This window comes from Monodon monoceros, unplaced genomic scaffold (genome assembly GCF_005190385.1).
Source record: "Monodon monoceros isolate NGI ecotype Baffin Bay Population unplaced genomic scaffold, NGI_Narwhal_1 Super_Scaffold_12, whole genome shotgun sequence".
In the NCBI taxonomy this organism is placed as follows: Eukaryota; Metazoa; Chordata; class Mammalia; order Artiodactyla; family Monodontidae; genus Monodon; species Monodon monoceros.
The window spans coordinates 112,225,870-112,244,118 of record NW_021703768.1 but is presented as its reverse complement, the minus strand read 5'-3'; the positions used below and the strand labels follow the sequence as shown (position 1 = coordinate 112,244,118).

The following is an 18,249-nucleotide window of genomic DNA, read 5'->3' as shown; positions in this document are numbered from 1 at the left end:
AATCATGTCACGTATAATCTCCCCAAGCTAGGAACCGGTGTTACCTTCTCTGCCTAGGCCCGCAGCCCGTGCAGCCCCTTCAGGCGTGTATGGGGAGCAGGCCCCAGTTCTGGGAGCATTCAGCGGTGGGACTGGCCGCGGAACCGCCAGGAGGCGGAACTAGAGGCGCACGGCGCTGCTGTCCTGCGAACCTTCTGGAGAGAAGCACCCACCGGCCCGGAAGGAGCTAGCGCAGACTAGGGCCGCGGCAGCCATCGCGCTTTGCAGTTCGGTGTCGGAGTGAGTAGGGTCGACGCCAAGCAAGGAATTGTGTTCTCTCCAATCGCAGGTAAGTGGCGGCCTCTCCTCCCCGGAGAACCGGCGGGCGGCAGCTGTGGACCCCGGGGGAGGAGCGCCTTTCGTGCCTGGGCCCACCCAATGCCCCTGCCTGTAGCCGGGCGAGGAAGGGGCTCCTGTTTTCTGCCCTGGAATCTGGCGGCGGGAAAGAGGACGGGCTCCTTACGTGCTTCGCGGGGCCTCTCTGACGGTCATCCGGATAGGACACCGCTGCTGTCAAACGGTGTGTTATTTCAGGAATGAACGAGATGACTCTGAACTGCAGGCAAGCCCTTCCTTCCCCTCGGCCTCAGTTTCCTCACCGAGTAAGGTGAAGGCGGCGGGATCATTGACAGCTCAAGAGGCTGTGACGCGGCGTGTTGTTCTCAGCTCTCCCACTTAGTGCGGGAACAAATCGAACTTCCTTTCCCACTAGTGGGTAACGTCTTCCCATAGCCCAAGTCCCAGCTCACTGGGAAAAAGATAAACTGTTGGGGGAAAACTGCAATGATTTAGGGATTTTTTCACGAGTTTCTAACAAGATAGAAATTGAATTTGACAACAGCGAAAACTCTAACATTGTTGACCAAAAAAACCAAACGCGTCAGGAATGTAAGGTGTTAGGTACATGGGGCAAAATGAGGTGAAGAAATCCTTTTAATTTGAAAAACTAAACCTAATATTAGTTGCACGTTTTTATTGATATATCAAGATCTGTACTACCACTGTGTCTCACGCTGAAGAATGTCCTGTGTTCCGTGTTAAGTGTTAGAATACGAATTAGAGTAAGTCTAAATGAAGCAAATGAAAGAAAGACAGGAACATTTGTTTTCTACTATGTGTAAGGCGCTAGCTATGCACACAGCAATCCAATGAGGAAGTAATAGTATCTCTATTTTACACATGAGGAATACAGGAAGGTTTACATTTTATCAATAATTAGTGGTGCTGATATTTCAAAGCAATGTGTATATCAAACGTTGTTTTAGTGGGCTTGCGTTCGTCACCAAAATATTTTGAACTTTAAAAACTTTAGGATAGTTCATTGGTGTTTTCTGAGTTTGCAGAAGAGGAAGGTGTTGCCTTCATTTTAGAAATATTAAAGAAGCATTGTCATTAATTATGCAGATTAGCAGTTTGAATAGGGTACATTTTAACCTTCCTTTGCCTTGCACTTCAAGCAAGAATTGAGACCGAAGAGTAGGCTATCAGAAATGAAAATCACTGCCACGTCATTTGAAGCTTATAAATCAGAATTCTGTAGTAATGATTCATTATTTCTCCACCCTCTTCTTTAAGTACACTTGGCTGAAACTCATTTAAATTATTTTTCTGCAAAACATTACTAAGCAAATAATTTTCAAATCATGGTATTGAAAAGTTTCTCTTCCTTGTATATAGCTTTTAGAACAATTTGAGTCAAAAGTATCTTAATGATTAAATTTGTCATTGCTTATGTCAGTTTTTTTTTCCTTAATTCATTATAGCCAAGTTCAGTACTTAGGTGCGCAACTTTTTTAATACAGAGTTTTTTTTCCTTGCCTCTTAAAAAATCCTATTTATATTTGTCATAGATTTAACCTAATTTCAATCGAGCATCACTTTCCCTTAAAGGAAAATTGAATATGTACTTTTTGTTCATTACATGAACTAAAAGTTTTAGTTTTTAGTATTATAGTATTTAGTTTTTAGCATTATTATAATTGCTATACATTCAATCCTAAAATGTTTTCTAGAGTTTTTTTATTTGCATCACCGTTTCAATAAAGGTTGTAAAAAGAAAATTTAACAATTTTAGGGGTGAGTATTTATAAAGTAACATTGTCTTAAAACATTCAACATTGTCACTGTCCGTACTTTTAAAAGAGTTGGCCCTCCGTATCCACAGGTTCCACTCTAAGGATTCAACCATGGGTAGAAAATATTTGGGGGAAAAAATTCCAGAAAGTTTGAGAAAGCAAACCTTGAATTGGCCAAGTGCTGGCGACTATTTACATGGCATTTACATTGTATTTACAACTATTTGCTTATTATTTACATTGTATTAGATATTATAAGTAATTGAGAGATCATTTAAAGTATACTAGAGGATGTGTGTGGATTATATGTAAATACTATGACATTTTATATAAGGGACTTGAGGATGGGGTGTAGGGGCCTGGAACCAATCCTCTAGGACACCAAGGGACGACTGAAAGGCATAGGGCCTTGCTGAAATTCTACAAAACATGGTCAAGCAGAGTTTGGCCTTTGTATTTCTAGTACTGTTTGAATCTGAGAGAGAGGTATGTATATATCCTAAATTAGTTTACAGATAGTATACTAATCTTATGGAATTTGTACATATTTTAATCATAAGCCTGACAAAATTGTGTAGAAAATTGTGATTAATCTCTCCTAGTGAAATTTCCTTACCAGGATTTGAAGGAAACTCTTCTAATGCCTTTTCTGGTGACAGTGGTGGTGCTATTAATATTTAAAGTAAAATCAGAACATTATGAAAAAAAACTTTTTCATATTAATAGTTGTTAATATTGAAGTTAACTTGAAAATTGGCATTTAAAGTTTTGTGATTTGAATTTTAATTAACTTAGTTTGAAAGAATTAATACCACTTATATGGGGTAGTATTCAAAGTGTTTTCATGTACATTATCATAGTTAATCATTCTTAACATTCTGTGAGTCAGGTGGTATTTCCCTTATATGGAGAAGCAAACTGGCACTCAGAAAGATTGGGTTTCCCAGAATGAAATTATGGTATTTCGAAAGATGCACATTCAGGACTTACCTGGTGGTCCAGGGATTAAGACTCCGAGCTTCCACTGCAGGGGTCACAGGTTCCATCCCTGGTGGGGGAAGTTCCCCTTGCTGCATGGTGCGGCCAAAAAAAAAAAAAAGATGCACATTCAGTTTAGATTTTTTAAATTCTAGGACAGGCACTCCATCCATTTTATCACAGCTCTACCATGCTTTGCTTCCCAAAGTTATTAATGTATTGATTCTAGAATTCTATTCTGAATAGGATTTACCTCCTTAGAATATTTTTTATTTTCTACCAGCACTACTTTTTGGAGTATTTATATCTTGTCATCTCATGTGTATTTTTTTTCCCTTATGTATATTTTTAAAAAGTTCATAACTAGGGCTTCCCTGGTGGCGCAGTGGTTGAGAGTCCGCCTGCCAATGCAGGAGACACGGGTTCGTGCCCCGGTCCTGGGGGATCCCACATGCCGCTGAGCGGCTGGGCCTGTGAGCCATGGCTGCTGAGCCTGCCCGTCCGGAGCCTGTGCACCGCAACAGGAGAGGCCACAGCAGTGAGAGGCCCGTGTACCGCAACAACAACAACAAAAAGTTCATCCCTAAATGATTTTGCTAAATTACTTATATTAGTTATAAATATTAAAAGCCCATGTAAATTTTCAACATATAATTTTCTTTATTTTTTAATAATAACTTTATTGAGAGAGAATACATACCATAAAGGGTACTTGTACATACACTTCTTACCTTTATAAATGTACAATTCAGTGTTTTTTTAGTTCATCATGTTGTGCAACCATAACCAGTAACTCCAGAACATTTTCATTACCCCCAAAAGAAACCCAGTACTTATTAGCAGCCACTCCCCATTTCACCTTCCCCCCAATCTGACAACCACTAATCTATTTACTCTAAAGAGTTGCCTATTCTGGACATTTCATAAAAATGGAGTTGTCCTTATGAGTTTAATGGGGCAAGGCTTTCAGAAGTTATTTGTAATCTGAGAATTTCTGTTCCATTACACCCTTTGCACTGATTTTCATGTCACTTGAGTAGATCACTTTTCTAATCTGCTTAGCAACTTTTCCTGTTTGGTGTTCATGCAATAAATAAATCTGCTGACGTGTATATGTTTCCTTGTTCTTGACCTTTGCTTTTCACATGTCTTAATAGTGTGTTCATGGTGTTGTGTAACCTGTTCTCAGGGCTCAGGTATCTGTTTGTGGCTAAGTAATTTTTATTCTTAGTTGGCATTTTTACCTCTACTTTATTGTTTTTAACATCTTTATTGGAGTATAATTGCTTTACAGTGGTGTGTTAGTTTCTGCTTTATAACAAAGTGAATCAGCTATACATATACATATATCCCCATATCTCCTCCCTCTTGCATCTCCCTCCCACCCTCCCTATCCCACCCCTCTAGGTGGACACAAAGCACCAAGCTGATCTCCCTGTGCTATGCAGCTGCTTCCCACTAACTATGGGTTTTACATTTGGTAGTGTATCTATGTCCATACCACTCTCTCACTTTGTCCCAGCTTACCCTGCCCCCCGCACCGTCCTCAAGTCCATTCTCTATGTTGGCGTCTTTATCCCTGTCCTGCCCCTAGGTTCATCAGAACTTTTAAAAAAAATTTTTTTAGATTCCATGTATATGTGTTAACGTACAGTATTTGTTTTTCTCTTTCTGACTTACTTCACTCCCTCTACTTTAAAATGACTGATGACTCCTAGCTTAAGGAGTTTCTGTTTAAGGATCTCAGAAACCGTGACTTTATAGAAATGTAAATATCTCATTAATTTCTAAAGAAGAGTTTCCCCATATATGTTATTAAATTAGTTATCTTGGGACAAATTATACAAAAGCAAAGTGGTACCATCCTTATGCAAAAAAATCCATTTACCTGCATGGCTTACCCACTCTACCCTCCCTGAGTCCTCGTGGCTCTCACCTACCAACAGTCATCTTCAGTAAGGATTTTGCCACTTGATTCACAGTCTTGCTTTCTAAAACACTACCCTCCAATCTTCTAGATGATTCCACTGCCTGTCAGTGTGGAATAGCCCAGCTTCCCAAATCCTTCACCCCTAATTCTCTTCAGCTGCCCATGCCAGAGCCAGGCCTTGGAGCTGGCCACCACCCAGACCCAGTCCTTTCTTGAATTCTGAACCCCACATTTTCCTCCACTGTGCAGGCACAATTCTGACCCACCTTTCACTTCTCGCACCCTTTTACTACATCTACACCTGCTATTTAGCTAAAGACTCTTCCCCTATTCTTCCATTTCTATTCTGTGAAGAGCCTGCCTTTGATCCCCACCCCATTCCATGCGCTATCTGTGTTTATACCTTATCCACTCAGACTGCTGATCAGATTACTTCAGTCTCTGTTGCTAGTACTGTCAAATTCCTGCTCCCCTATCTTTTTTTCATTTGCTGTTCTGGAAGTCCCTAAACCCCATTCGCTCCTTGTTCTCTAAGGCTCAGCATTGCTTGGGGTGGGGGGGTGAGGGATAGAAATCAGTACAGATTGGTACTGCTGTGAATGTTTTTCAACCCTAGCAACTGGCTCTTTTTATTTTTTTAATTATTTATTTATTTTTGGCTGTGTTGGGTCTTTGTTGCTGCGTGAGGGCTTTCTCTAGTTGTGGTGAGCGGGGGCTACTCTTCGTTGTGGTGCGCAGGCTTCTCATTGCGGTGCCTTCTCTTGTTGCGGAACACGGGTTCTAGGCATGTGGGCTTCAGTAGTTGTGGCATGTGGGCTCAGTAGTTGTGGCTCATGGGCTCTAGAGCGCAGGCTCAGTAGCTGTGGCGCACGGGCTTAGTTGCTGCGCGGCATGTGGGATCTTCCCAGACCAGAGCTCGAACCCGTGTCTCCTGCATTGGCAGGTGGATTCTTAACCACTGCGCCACCAGGGAAGTCCCTGGCTCTTTTTAGCAATCTTTTAATTCGATCTTTTCCCCACAGTAGCTTTTCTTTTTTTTTTTAATTTAATTTAATTTTGGCTGTGTTGGGTCTTCGTTGCTGTGCAGGCTTTCTCTAGTTGCGGCGAGCGGGGGCTACTCTTTGTTGCGGTGTGCAGGCTTCTCATTGCGGTGGCTTCTCTTGTTGCAGAGCACGGGATCCAGGCGCGCGGGCTCAGTAGTTACACCCCTTCTTCATCTTTTCTGGCCTTCCTTCCTTCTCATCTTAGAGAAGGAGTGTGCTCTCTGCCCAGGCTCCTCTTGAGACTTTGACCCTTTTGGTTAATTCCTTCTCTTTCTCATCTTTAACCTCTTCCTTGCCACTAGCTCCTTCCTTTCAATTTATCAACATTCTCAAGCCTCACCCTTCCTTAAGAAGAAAACCTCATTTCCCTCATCCCATTTCAAACTTTTTGAAAGAAGAATTTCCTAGGACTTCCCTGGTGGCGCAGTGGTTGAGAGTCCGCCTGCCGATGCAGGGGACACGGGTTCGTGCCCCGGTCCGGGAAGATCCCACATGCCGCAGAGCGGCTGGACCCGTGAGCCATGGCCGCTGAGCCTGCGTGTCCGGAGCCTGTGCTCCGCAACGGGAGAGGCCACAACAGTGAGAGGCCCGCGTACCGCAAAAAAAAAATAAAAAAGAAAAAGAATTTCCTCACTGCCTCCACCTGTTAACCTCCTGTCCCATTCTCTTCTCAATAATGACAGGAGCCAGGTTTTAAATATTGATACTTACTTTGTACATTGTATCTCATTTGCTCTTAAAACACCCTGAGAGATTTTAAGTTGTTCAAGGTCACACAGCTCTGCTGTGCTTTAAGTACCGGCCATAGGCTCTCCTGTACTACCACTCCACTGCAGGCTACTCATGCTGTCAACTGTTGTCTCCTTGTCACCAAAGCTAGCTGTGACATCTCTGCATTTAATGTGGCTAACTTCTTTCCTTGCCTCTCTCTTCTAGTTCTTTTACCCTTCCTGGGTTCTTTTGGTTCTTCCATCTATATCTGTCCCTCAAGTGAGAATTAATTTCTTTCATAGCATTTGGCTGGTGCTGGAGGCAAGGAGACTTTAGCAGAGATAGTGGGAGAACATTCTGATGCTGGGAAGGATAATGAGCAGAGGTTTTAAGGTAGTAAAGTCCAGGTCGCCAGTGGTGAATGGCAAGCAGTTTACTTTGGTCTGGGGAAAGCTACAAGTAGGGAAGTAATATGTATTAAACTTAGAAAGGTAGCTAAGAGTGGAATGTGGAATACGGGCCTAGGAGTTTGATTGTATCATTTCTCAGCTCACAAACCTCCAGTGACTCTCCATCCACAAGCATAGCGTGGCCATATAATTTAACCTAAATCAGGACCCTTTTGAGAGTGAGAGGAAGCACTGTTAATAATTACACTGAAATAACTTTGCTGAGACTATCCCCAGCAAACTGGGAGTTATAGTCACCCTGACTATGCAACAAGTCCAAGATGACATTTTGGGGAAGCTACTCTGGAGAGCATGTACAGATGGGTAGAAACACATTTTGATGTTAAGATGGTAGTTTTGGAAAGTGACTATAAGGCTTTTGACTAGGTGGCTCCTGTGAGCATCAAAGAAAGCTTGAGACTTCAGTGCAGAAATTGATAGAACTAAGGAATGACTGGGTGTTGGATGTGAGGGAGAGGAAGGAATTACATGTCAGAGTCATGAGCTGGAGTTATTAAAAAATGGGTATGTAATGACTTAAATAAATTTAAACCTTTAAAACTATTGTTATAAAGCTTTAGAGAGCCAATGCAATGTAAGGGAAAGGGGATGGACGTGGAAGTTCAACTCATGTTTGAAACTCAGTTGTGCCTATCAAACTTAGTTGTGCCTATCATTAATAGTTGAGTTTTACTTACTGTAACTTCAGCTTCTGTAAAATGTGAACAATAATATATGTACTCTGAAAGGTTGTTGGAGTATTTAGTGGTGATATCTGTAAAGTGTCTAGTACTGTAGGCCATGTAGTAGAAGAAATAATAATAACAGCAGCTAAAATTAAATGCTTCCTCCATGCGAAATACTAAATGCTTTGTGTTTAGTAATCAATCTTCACAATAACCATCTCAGGTAATATTGTTATCCCCATTTTACAGATGAGGAAAGTGAAGTAACTTACCTAAAGTAGATAGTAAAGTCCTAGCACCAGAGCTCCTGCTCTTAACCTCTAGACCATAATGCTCGTAGGGGTTCAATAAATGGTAGCTGATATTTTTTGTTTGTTTGTTTTGCTTTGTTTTATTAAGTTGAAAGGCGAATTCAGCATCGTTTCTTATGTTCATATATTAAAAGTAGCAGGCATGAAGACCTAATGTCTAAATTTAGTCTCAGATTTGTTTATCAATCTGGCTTCTGCATCACTAATTAGCACCAGTTGATTTTTTACTCTCAGTTTGCGGTCCCCTAACCCCAGTCATATTATCTAACAATTCCCGACTTTTTGCTGTACCCATTCAGGCTAAACACCATCTAAGAAACCTTTCCTTAGCTGTACCCTGGTGTCACCATAGAACTATGGAAATAGGACTTCGGATGTAGAGACAAGCAGGACTGGTTTTCTCTTTTTCATACAAAATATAAAGTGCATTTGTGAGCAAACCATACCTCTTTCTGTTGGTATGCACATAAATACCTCATATCTCTGTTATTTATTTTTATTATTTTGTTTTTATGCTCTTATGATCATTACTCCCCTGATAGCTTAGGACTTAGAGTATGGGCATTTTTTTCCCCTTGTGTTTGAATGAGTCTTGAAACTCTATAGGGTGAGTTGTTACCATTTTAGATAATATCCTATTCAGTTTTAACATTTTTCAGTTTAATTGCATTTGTGTAGCTAATTTATCACTGTATAATCTTTTTGAGAGAAAGAGCCATGTTTGTCATCAATATTTGTATTCCCCATGATGTCTAGCTCCGGACTTTGGATGTAATATGAACTAGGTAAATATATATTAAATTAAATTAAATATCTCAACACACCACTGCTTTATTTGATTCTCTACAGTGAAAATTATTATGATTCCCTTTGAAAAGCATATACCTCAGAATCTTCAGAAAAGACAAGCCACCTGTATATATTTTCTCTGACTTTAAGTTTCAATTTCTATATGACCTAAAATGATAATAGTAGAAGGAGGTGTAATTTTCAACTTGAGTAAAATGAGAACTTCTAAGATAATAGATTCTTATATATTTATGTTGCTGTTGTAGTTCTCATTCTTGTGACACTGACAAATGAAACTATTCATAGTTTGCCAGTCACTCTGTCTTAATCAGGAATCAACTGATTGCAAGAACAAAATTCTGCTTACGCTAATTCAAGTAAGAAGTTAATAGAAGAGGGGAGAATCTATTGCCAGGATCCAGGGGATTTCCTAGTAAACACTGCTAGGCCTTGTACAGACTGGAGGTAGGCTGTCTCTTTTCTCTGTTTCTGACTCTCAAGGTGATGTGCTCTCAACATCTTACCCTCTAGGAATATTGAGTTTGGTGGGCCCATCTGTGTCCAGCTTGGCAGCCCACTGGAGGGAGAGGCAGTTATAGAAAGCAGTGTTGTGTGTCATACTTAGTCTGAAGAATATCAGAGATAGCACAACCCTTCAAACTTTTTGGACTTGGCCCAAGTTTGGGGCCTGGGTTTTTTTGTTCAGCTCTAGAAAATGAACTTTGTTGATCTGAAAGCATATTTTTGTATAAGTGATTTTTTTTCTAAAGAGGCTTTTTTTCTCTTATTTTCCATATTAGCTATATTAGTTTATCAAGTACATGTCAAGTAAATGCTGAATTGAACTATGCTCTGTATTTTCTACTGTGATTTAATCTTTTTTTTTTTTTTTTACATTTAGTAACATGATTAAAATTTGAAAAATGCAGAAAGATAACAAACCCAGAAATTTACTGTCTGGTACCAACTGCTACAAAAGAACAAAAGAAAAAGAAAAAGGGTTTTTACTCCACATAGGTAAAATCAGACTCGGAAACTTATTTCATGATCAATTTCCTTTCTTCTCCTCTTTTCTCCCTTCTCTCCCGTCCCCCACTCCAAGGTTTTGGTAAATATTTCATATGCCATAGATACTATATTTAATTTACTATTGAACATAGATTATTTCTAAAAATTTTCTTATGGAACACTTTGATGAACATCTTTATACATAAGCTTTTCCATATTTAGGACAATTTCTAAAAGTAGAATTCTTGGGTCAAATGGTATCAACAGATACATTATTGTCAAATTGGTTTTGAAAAAGATTTGTACCAATTTATACTGCCACTAATAATGCTTCTTTTACCACATTTTTTCTAGTCTTGACTGTTATAATTTTTTCATGTTTGCTACTTTGAGGGGCAAAGAATGGTCTCTACTTGGTATTTTAAAGACATTTTGTTTTTTATTCATCAGTATAGATCAGGTTAGACTGGCATGGAAAAGAGTGTTTAATTCTTTGTAGTAAGGTTGTAGGATTATTTACTCACAGTTGATGTTTAATGTTGTTGGTGTTTAATGTTGACTACTAAATTCAAAACACTTTTTTTTCCAGACCCTATAAGATTTGGCTATGTCCTTCATATTTGACTGGATTTACAGTGGTTTCAGCAGTGTGCTACAGTTTTTAGGTAATGTTGGCCCTTTGTTCTCTTTTGTTATCCCATTAATCCTACTTATATAAAAGTGTCTTTTATTTGTACAGAGCCTCTTTCTATGTAACCCAGTAGTTACAAATGTGGGCTCTGGAATCATACAAACATGTTCAATTACTCATTATACCTGTTGCAAAGTAATCTTAGACAAACTCTTTTCTCCACTTTAGCCTTAATTTCCTTATCTGTAAAATAATAATTCCTATCTTTTAAGGTTGTTGATAAACATATTATTAACAGGAATAGCTACCATTTATTAGCCAGTTTGCACAAGAGCTTTACATGCTTTACCTCATGTAATCCTCACCGGAATCCAATGCATTGTTTCTTTTTTTATTATTATTATAAAAATGCATGTTCCATAAAGTACCTCATATATTATAAATGGCATTTTATAACCCACTAAATGAGTCTTGTTTACCCAGCAATTCTGACTAGTGATTTTCCTCTCTTTATAGATTTTAAAGATAGGAAAACTCTTTGCTTCCCATTCTTTTATTGACACCCTTGACTTGTCACATTTTTCGGTGAAACAGGCTTTTTTTTTTCCCCTGAACCAGGCTTTTGATTAACTTTTATGTTAGGATATGCACAATTTTATTATTGTAATAATTAATGAAAATATTTCTAGTCTCCTATTTTCAAATTTCGTCCTAAGTTTAGTCTCCTTATAACCATCATCTTGTAAACTGGCAGAAAGAGAAGCATTTCATGTAATTACAGAGTGGTCAACATAGTTCTAAACTGGCCACACCATACTTATGGAATGATATCTCCTATATAAATATTTCTTTCTCCACAAACATAATCTTGACTGAGGAAATAAATTTTGATTGGGAAATATAAATTTTGTTTGACTACTATATATTGAAAGGATAAAAATGTAAGATCAAATTTTGTCACTGTATTTTTATTTCTTAGTTGAACCTTAGTTGCAAATTTTTAAAAACCCAGAGTGGTTTTTTTGTCTTTTTAAAAATATAATTCCTCACATTATTTTATACTGTTGCTCTACTACAGGTCAAATGTCAGATCTCTCTATACTACCTCCAAGAGAATTCTTAAATCTTTTTATCAGACTGAAATATTTTGTCACATATTTGCAAGAACTGGGTCAGAAATAGAGGCTTTTAAACTTTATTTTGCTGGGGCTTTGGGTTATAACATGTTGGAATTTATATCTCAGTTTATAGAACAATGAATCTATGCTGAATTATGTTGAAAAGGCAAAATAGATTGCATCACAATCAGGAAAAAGAAGGTTAATAGTGCTAACTTTAGGAAGCAGTATAGAGAAATGAAAATGAACCAAAGCTTTGGGATCAAACATAGGTTCAAATCTCAGATCTGACTTCGGCATTTGAGCAAGTTAACTCTGAGTCTTCATTTCCCCTCTGTAAAAAAGAGGATAATAATGCTACTTCACAGAGTTGAGGATTAAGTGAAATGTTTGCAGGTGCTTAACAGTGCCTACCACAAAATAAGAATTTAGTCCAACTCAGTTTAAAGATTAAATGCTGTAGTTGTTCCCTTTTAGTATATTATCCTGTACACTTTTACTATTTAAAAGTTAGGGTGGTAGGGACTTCCCTGGTGGCACAGTGGATAGGAATCTTCCTGCCAATACAGGGGACACGGGTTTGATCCCTGGTCTGGGAGGATCTCATGTGCCGTGGAGCAACTAAACCCGCGCACCGCAACTACTGAGCCCACGTGCCACAACTACTGAGCCTGCGCTCTAGAGCCCATGCTCCGCAACACGAGAAGCCACCGCAATGAGAAGCCCGCGCACCACAACGAAGAGTAGCTCCCGCTTGCCACAACTAGAGAAAGCCCGTGCACAGCAACAAAGACCCAACGCAGCCAAAAATAAATAAAATTAAATATTTAAAAAAAAAAAAAGGTGGTAAGATTGAGTGCGTTGGTTAGAAACAGTCTGTATAGAAATCTTTTAAGAAATAGAAATGTTTAAGGAGATTATTAGTCAGATTTATAATTAAAGGAGAGATGTAGTATCCCAGCTCAAGTAAATATGGAAAACAATCTTCTCTTTAGGATTGGAATTGTTGGTCAATATGTGATCAAAAGATTAGGACTTAAATAATTTACTTTTTAAACTTAAATGTGGGTAAAGAACTAGATGTTATTTTGGCACGAACTTATTAGAAAAGGGATGGCCTGAATCTGTAATTGCCTAATGTCTTAAAAATTTCATTTATTGTTTTTTGAGCTGCTGCTGCATTCCCTGTCCTCATGGAATTCCATGGGTATTAGACAATTAAAGACATGAAAAATAAATTTCAATACCACTACACACCTATTAGAATGCCCCAAATCCAGATCCTGACAACACCGAATACTAGTGAGGATGTGAAACAACAGAAACTCTCATTCATTGCTGGTGGGAATGAAAAATGGTACAGCCACTTCGGAAGACAGTTTGTTGGTTTCTTATAAAACTAGGCATACTCTTACCATTCAATCCAGCAATTGTGCTCCTTGGTATTTACCCAAAGGAGTTGAAAACTTACATCCACCTGTAAACCTACGTCCACCCGAAAACCTGCACACAGGTGTTTGAGGCAGCTTTCGTCATAACTGCCAAAACTTGGAAGCAACCAAGGTGTCCTCTAGTGGGTGAATGGATAAACTATGGTATAGCCAGACAATGGAATATTATTCAGCACTAAAAAGAAACGGACTATCAAGCCATGAAAATACATGGAGGAAACTAAAATGCATATTACTGAGTGAAAGAAGCCAATCTGAAAAGGCTACATACTGAGTGATTCCAACTACATGACATGCTATGACATTCTAGAAGAGGCAAAAATATGGAGACAATAAAAAGATCAGTGGTTGCTGGGCCTTGGGTGGGATGGGATGTATAGGCAGAGCACAGAGGACTTTTTAGGGCGGTGAAAATACTCTGTATACTGTTGAATATGTGTCATTAAACTTTTGTCCTCTTGGGGGAGGATATGTATGTGTGGGGACAGAGGTATATGGGAAATCTCTGTACGTTCCTTTCAGTTTTGTTGTAAACCTAAAAGTGCTCTAAGAAAAGTCTTTAAAATACACACACACACACACATATATATAGCTCAATATGGAACTTTGCAGTAAATGCCAGTCTACTGTAAATTGGTCAATGCTGTCTTTATCTGTTTATCCCTTTATCTATCAATGCTTGACTGATATATTTAAAATTATGTGCTTGGATATTTTTGTTGTTGCTTAGTGTTATGCAATCATGTGAATAGTTTAACCTTATTCTCAGGGAAATTTGACAGTGAACTAAACGTTTTTACTGAAAAAAAACTCACTGTAATTTTTATTGTCAAAAATAGTTAATTTATTTTTATCTGTGGAAAAATACTCTTTAATTTTTCTTTTGGTCTAGCTTCATAAATACATGATGTCAAGTATTTTATGAGTGTTTCTCTAGTAGAGGACACAGATATTTATCAAGGGATAAACTAAAATAAAAGAGGATTTAAGATAAATTGTCAAGGGAATTGGCATTTTGGCATTGCAAGATAAGTTTAGGTCACACACATTTATTGATCGGGGCAAAGTTTAGTTTTATAATGATTTGACTTCCCAAATCATAATAAATTTAAAATAGCTCTTCAAAACTAAAAATAGGTTAGATATCCAAGCTTTTTCAGGCCAGTTTATAAAATATTAAAAGTTCAAAGGGTTAATAAGTGTTTCTTCATCAAAAATCTGGGGTAATTAGGAAAAGTATCTAACTAAATTGTGAATATTATATTATACTTTTATTTAAAGTCATTTTATTTGTGTAGTCTGTCAGATATCACTTTGACTAATCATAGCTCTTATTCTGCAGGATTATATAAGAAAACTGGTAAATTGGTATTTCTTGGATTGGATAATGCGGGAAAAACAACATTGCTACACATGCTAAAAGATGATAGACTTGGACAACATGTCCCAACGTTACATCCCAGTAAGTATATTCTCCCATACAATATATTACTTGATCAAGTGATACCAATTCATAGGCCCTAACCAAAAGGTTTTGTTTGTTTTTTTGGTGGATAAATTATGATCAGGTCATTTCACCTGTTCTTAAAATAGTATAGTAAATAATAAGTGACCCAACTCTAGGGAGTATATTTAGATCTTGAAATAATACTCATATCTTCTTATCAGTTAGTATACCATTGTCCAGCTAGAGGAATTAAAAAGTTATTGCCTCGGGGATTATGATATGATATTCAACAACATATTGCTTAGGTTATAAATAGTCACCATTAGCTTGTTACATAACCTAAATTTCTTTCAAATTTTAGAACTGTACTATTTTAATCATTATTCAATGGACAGATTATAGTCTTATACTTTGCTGGTAGCTCTCAACTTGTTAACCAGTTATTTTTCCAGTCCTAACAACCTGAACTATTTCTAATATAAAGACCATAGAATTATTCCAAAAAACAGGGCATGTATTGATACACTTATAGAAAGGTTTTTGGTTTTTGGTGTTCTTTTTGGCCGCACCCCACGGCTTGCAGGGTCTTAGTTCCCCAACCAGGGACTGAACCTGGGCCCACGGCAGTGAAAGCACCGAGTTGTAACCACTGGACAGCCAGGGAATTCCCTAGAAAGTTTTAAAATAATTAAAAAATAATTTACTGTGCTTCCTTTTAGAAAGACTACCTGAAAGACTATAATGATTCTATAAATCACTTAATACATATCATCCTGTATATAAGATTATGTAATAGGTACTGTTTGAGAAAGTAAAGTTAATGTTAAAGTGATAAAATTATTAGAAACAGAAGTCTAATCTTAAAATACCTGTGAACTTACTTTTACTGTTGAAAAGATGATGAGTCAAGTACACAGAGAGTTTAAAGACAAGTTAATCCATAGATTAATTATGAAATAATGAGTGTTGGCCTTAGTAATGAGTATAAAATTGAGAACTGGACTAAAAAGTAGATAATATGATAGTTAATTTAGTTCAGTAAATATACAAAGAACAAGGAAGGAAAACAGAGCAAATTACCATTTTATGTCTAAAGCTGTTAGTGAGTGAAGTTGGAAAAGGAAGATTTTGTAAAATTGATACTTTTTTTTATATTAGGAGAGGAAAGTGGGGCTTGACAAATAAGATTCTGATACAAGAACAATACTGTTAAAGAAAAATGATCATGGTGAAATTGAGTACACAAAATTATCTGCAAAAGCAATAGAAATGGAAGAGATTACACAGTGGTCTTATATTAGGTGTAAGTCATTTTAAAAATTTTATGATGTTGCCCTTTTTAATTTATTCAACAAATATTTTTTGAGCACCTGGTCTATGGCAGACATTGTTCTAAGTACTAGGAGTAAAAGCAGTGGCACAAGACAGATGCTATCTCAACCTTCCTGTGGCTCACATTCATTTCAACTAATATTTTTCAATTAATCAAAAAACATATGTGTACTCACTTTGGCAGCACATATACTAAAATTGGAATGATACAGAGAAGATTAGCATGGCCCCTGCACAAGAATGACACAAATTCGTGAAGTATTCCATATTTTTAAGAATGAAATTAAAAATACTCTCTAACATCATATACAAAAATAAACTCAAAATGGGTTAAAGACCTAAATGTAAGGCTGGATACCATAAAACTCTTAGAGGAAAACATAGGCAGAACACTCTCTGACATAAATCTCAGCAATATCTTTTTTTTTTAATTAATTTATTTATTTATTTATTTTTGGCTGTGTTGGGTCTTTGTTGCTACACGCAGGCTTTCTCTAGTTGTGGTGAGTGGGGGCTACTCTTTATTTGCAGTCCGTGGGCTTCTCATTGCAGTGGCTTCTCTTGTTGTGGAGCACAGGCTCTAGGGTGTGCAGGCTTCAGTAGTTGTGGCTTGCGGGCTCAGTAGCTGTGGCTTGCGGGCTCTAGAGCGCAGGCTCAGTAGTTGTGGTGCACGGGCTTAGTTGCTCTGCAGCATGTGGAATCTTCCCAGACCAGGGCTCAAACCCATGTCCCCTGCATTGGCAGGCAGATTCTTAACCACTGCACCACCAGGGAAGTCCCACAATATCTTTTTTGATTCACCTCCTAGAGTAATGAAAATAAAAACAAAAATAAACAAATGGGACCTAATTAAGTGTAAAAGCTTATGCACAGCAAAGGAAACCATAAACAAAACAAAAAGACAACCCACAGAATGGGAGAAAGTATTTGCAAATGAAGAGACCAACAAGGGATTAATCTCCAGAATATACAAACAGCTCATGCCACTCAGTATCATAAAAACAAACAACCCAATCAAAAAATGGGCAGAAGATCTAAATAGACATTTCTCCAAAGAAGACAGACAGATGGTCAAAAAGCCCAAGAAAAGATGTTCAACATTACTAATTATTAGAGAAATGCAAGTCAAAACTACGATGAGGTATCACCTCACACTGGTCAGAGTAGCCATCATCAAATATCTACAAACAATAAGAGCTGGAGAGGGTCTGGAGAAAAGGGAACCCTCTTGCACTGTTGGTGGGAATGTAAATTGGTACAGCCACTATGGAGGACAGTATGGAGGTTCCTTAAAAAACTAAAAATAGAATTAGCATATGACACAGCAGTCCCACTACTGGGCATATACCCAGAGAAAACCATAATTCCAAAAGACACATGCACCCCAATGTTCACTGCAGCACTATTTACAATAGCCAGGTCATGGAAGCAACCTAAATGCCCATCGACAGACGAATGGATAAAGAAGATGTGGTACGTAAATACAATGGAATATTACTTAGCCATAAAAAGGAACGAAATTGGGTCATTTGTAGAGGCATGGATGGATCTAGAGACTGTCATACAGAGTGAAGTAAGTCAGAAAGAGAAAAACAAATATCGTATATTAACGCATATATGTGGAACCTAGAAGAATGCTACAGATGAACCAGTTTGCAGGGGAGAAATAAAGACACAGATGTAGAGGACAAACGTATGGATACCAAGGTGGGGAAGTGGCGGCCGGCGGGCGGGGAGGTGTGATGAATTGGGAGATTGGGATTGACATGTATACACTGATGTGTATAAAATGGATAACGAATAAGAACCTGCTGTATAAAAAAATAAATAAAATTTAAAAAAAAACAAAAAGAATCTGCCTGCCAATGCAGGGGACACAGGTTCGAGCTCTTGTCCAGGAAGATCCCACATGCCGCGTAGCAACTAAGCCCGTGAGCCACAACTACTGAGCCTGCGCTCTAGAGCCTGTGAGCCACAACTGCTAAGCCCGCATGCCACAATTACTGAAGCCCACGTGCCTAGAGCCTGTGCTCCGCAACAAGAGAAGCCCATGCACCGCAACGATGAGTAGTCCCCAATCACTGCAACTAAAGAAAGCCCGCGTGCAGCAATGAAGACCCAATGCAGCCAAAAATAAAATTAAATTTTTAAAAAGAAATTTTAAAAAATAGATAACTAACAGGGAACTCTACTCAATATCCTGTAATAACCTATATGGGAAAAGAATTTGGGGACTTCCCTGGTAGTCCAG

The 18,249-nt window shown here is 38.1% G+C and overlaps 1 protein-coding gene and 1 non-coding gene across 5 annotated transcripts in view; both read left to right on the top strand.

The window, feature by feature from the left end:
• Window positions 1-201: 201 nt before the first annotated feature.
• Window positions 202-18,249, top strand: part of SAR1B (secretion associated Ras related GTPase 1B) — a 30,304-nt gene continuing 12,256 nt past the window's right edge. Inside the window, exons 1-4 of one of the 4 annotated variants that reach the window (XM_029217725.1) lie at window positions 246-328; window positions 9,913-10,028; window positions 10,609-10,684; window positions 14,562-14,681. In XM_029217725.1, the coding sequence (XP_029073558.1) occupies window positions 10,627-10,684; window positions 14,562-14,681 (178 nt within the window). In that variant the 5' untranslated portion in view covers window positions 246-328; window positions 9,913-10,028; window positions 10,609-10,626. Of the gene's footprint in view, window positions 329-579; window positions 647-9,429; window positions 9,477-9,912; window positions 10,029-10,608; window positions 10,685-14,561; window positions 14,682-18,249 lie in introns of those variants that run through there. The other 3 variants (XM_029217728.1, XM_029217727.1, XM_029217726.1) reach the window with 3 other exon arrangements.
• Window positions 16,167-16,271, top strand: LOC114893554. Its single transcript, XR_003792971.1, has one exon. It is a non-coding gene; the product is annotated as a U6 spliceosomal RNA (small nuclear RNA).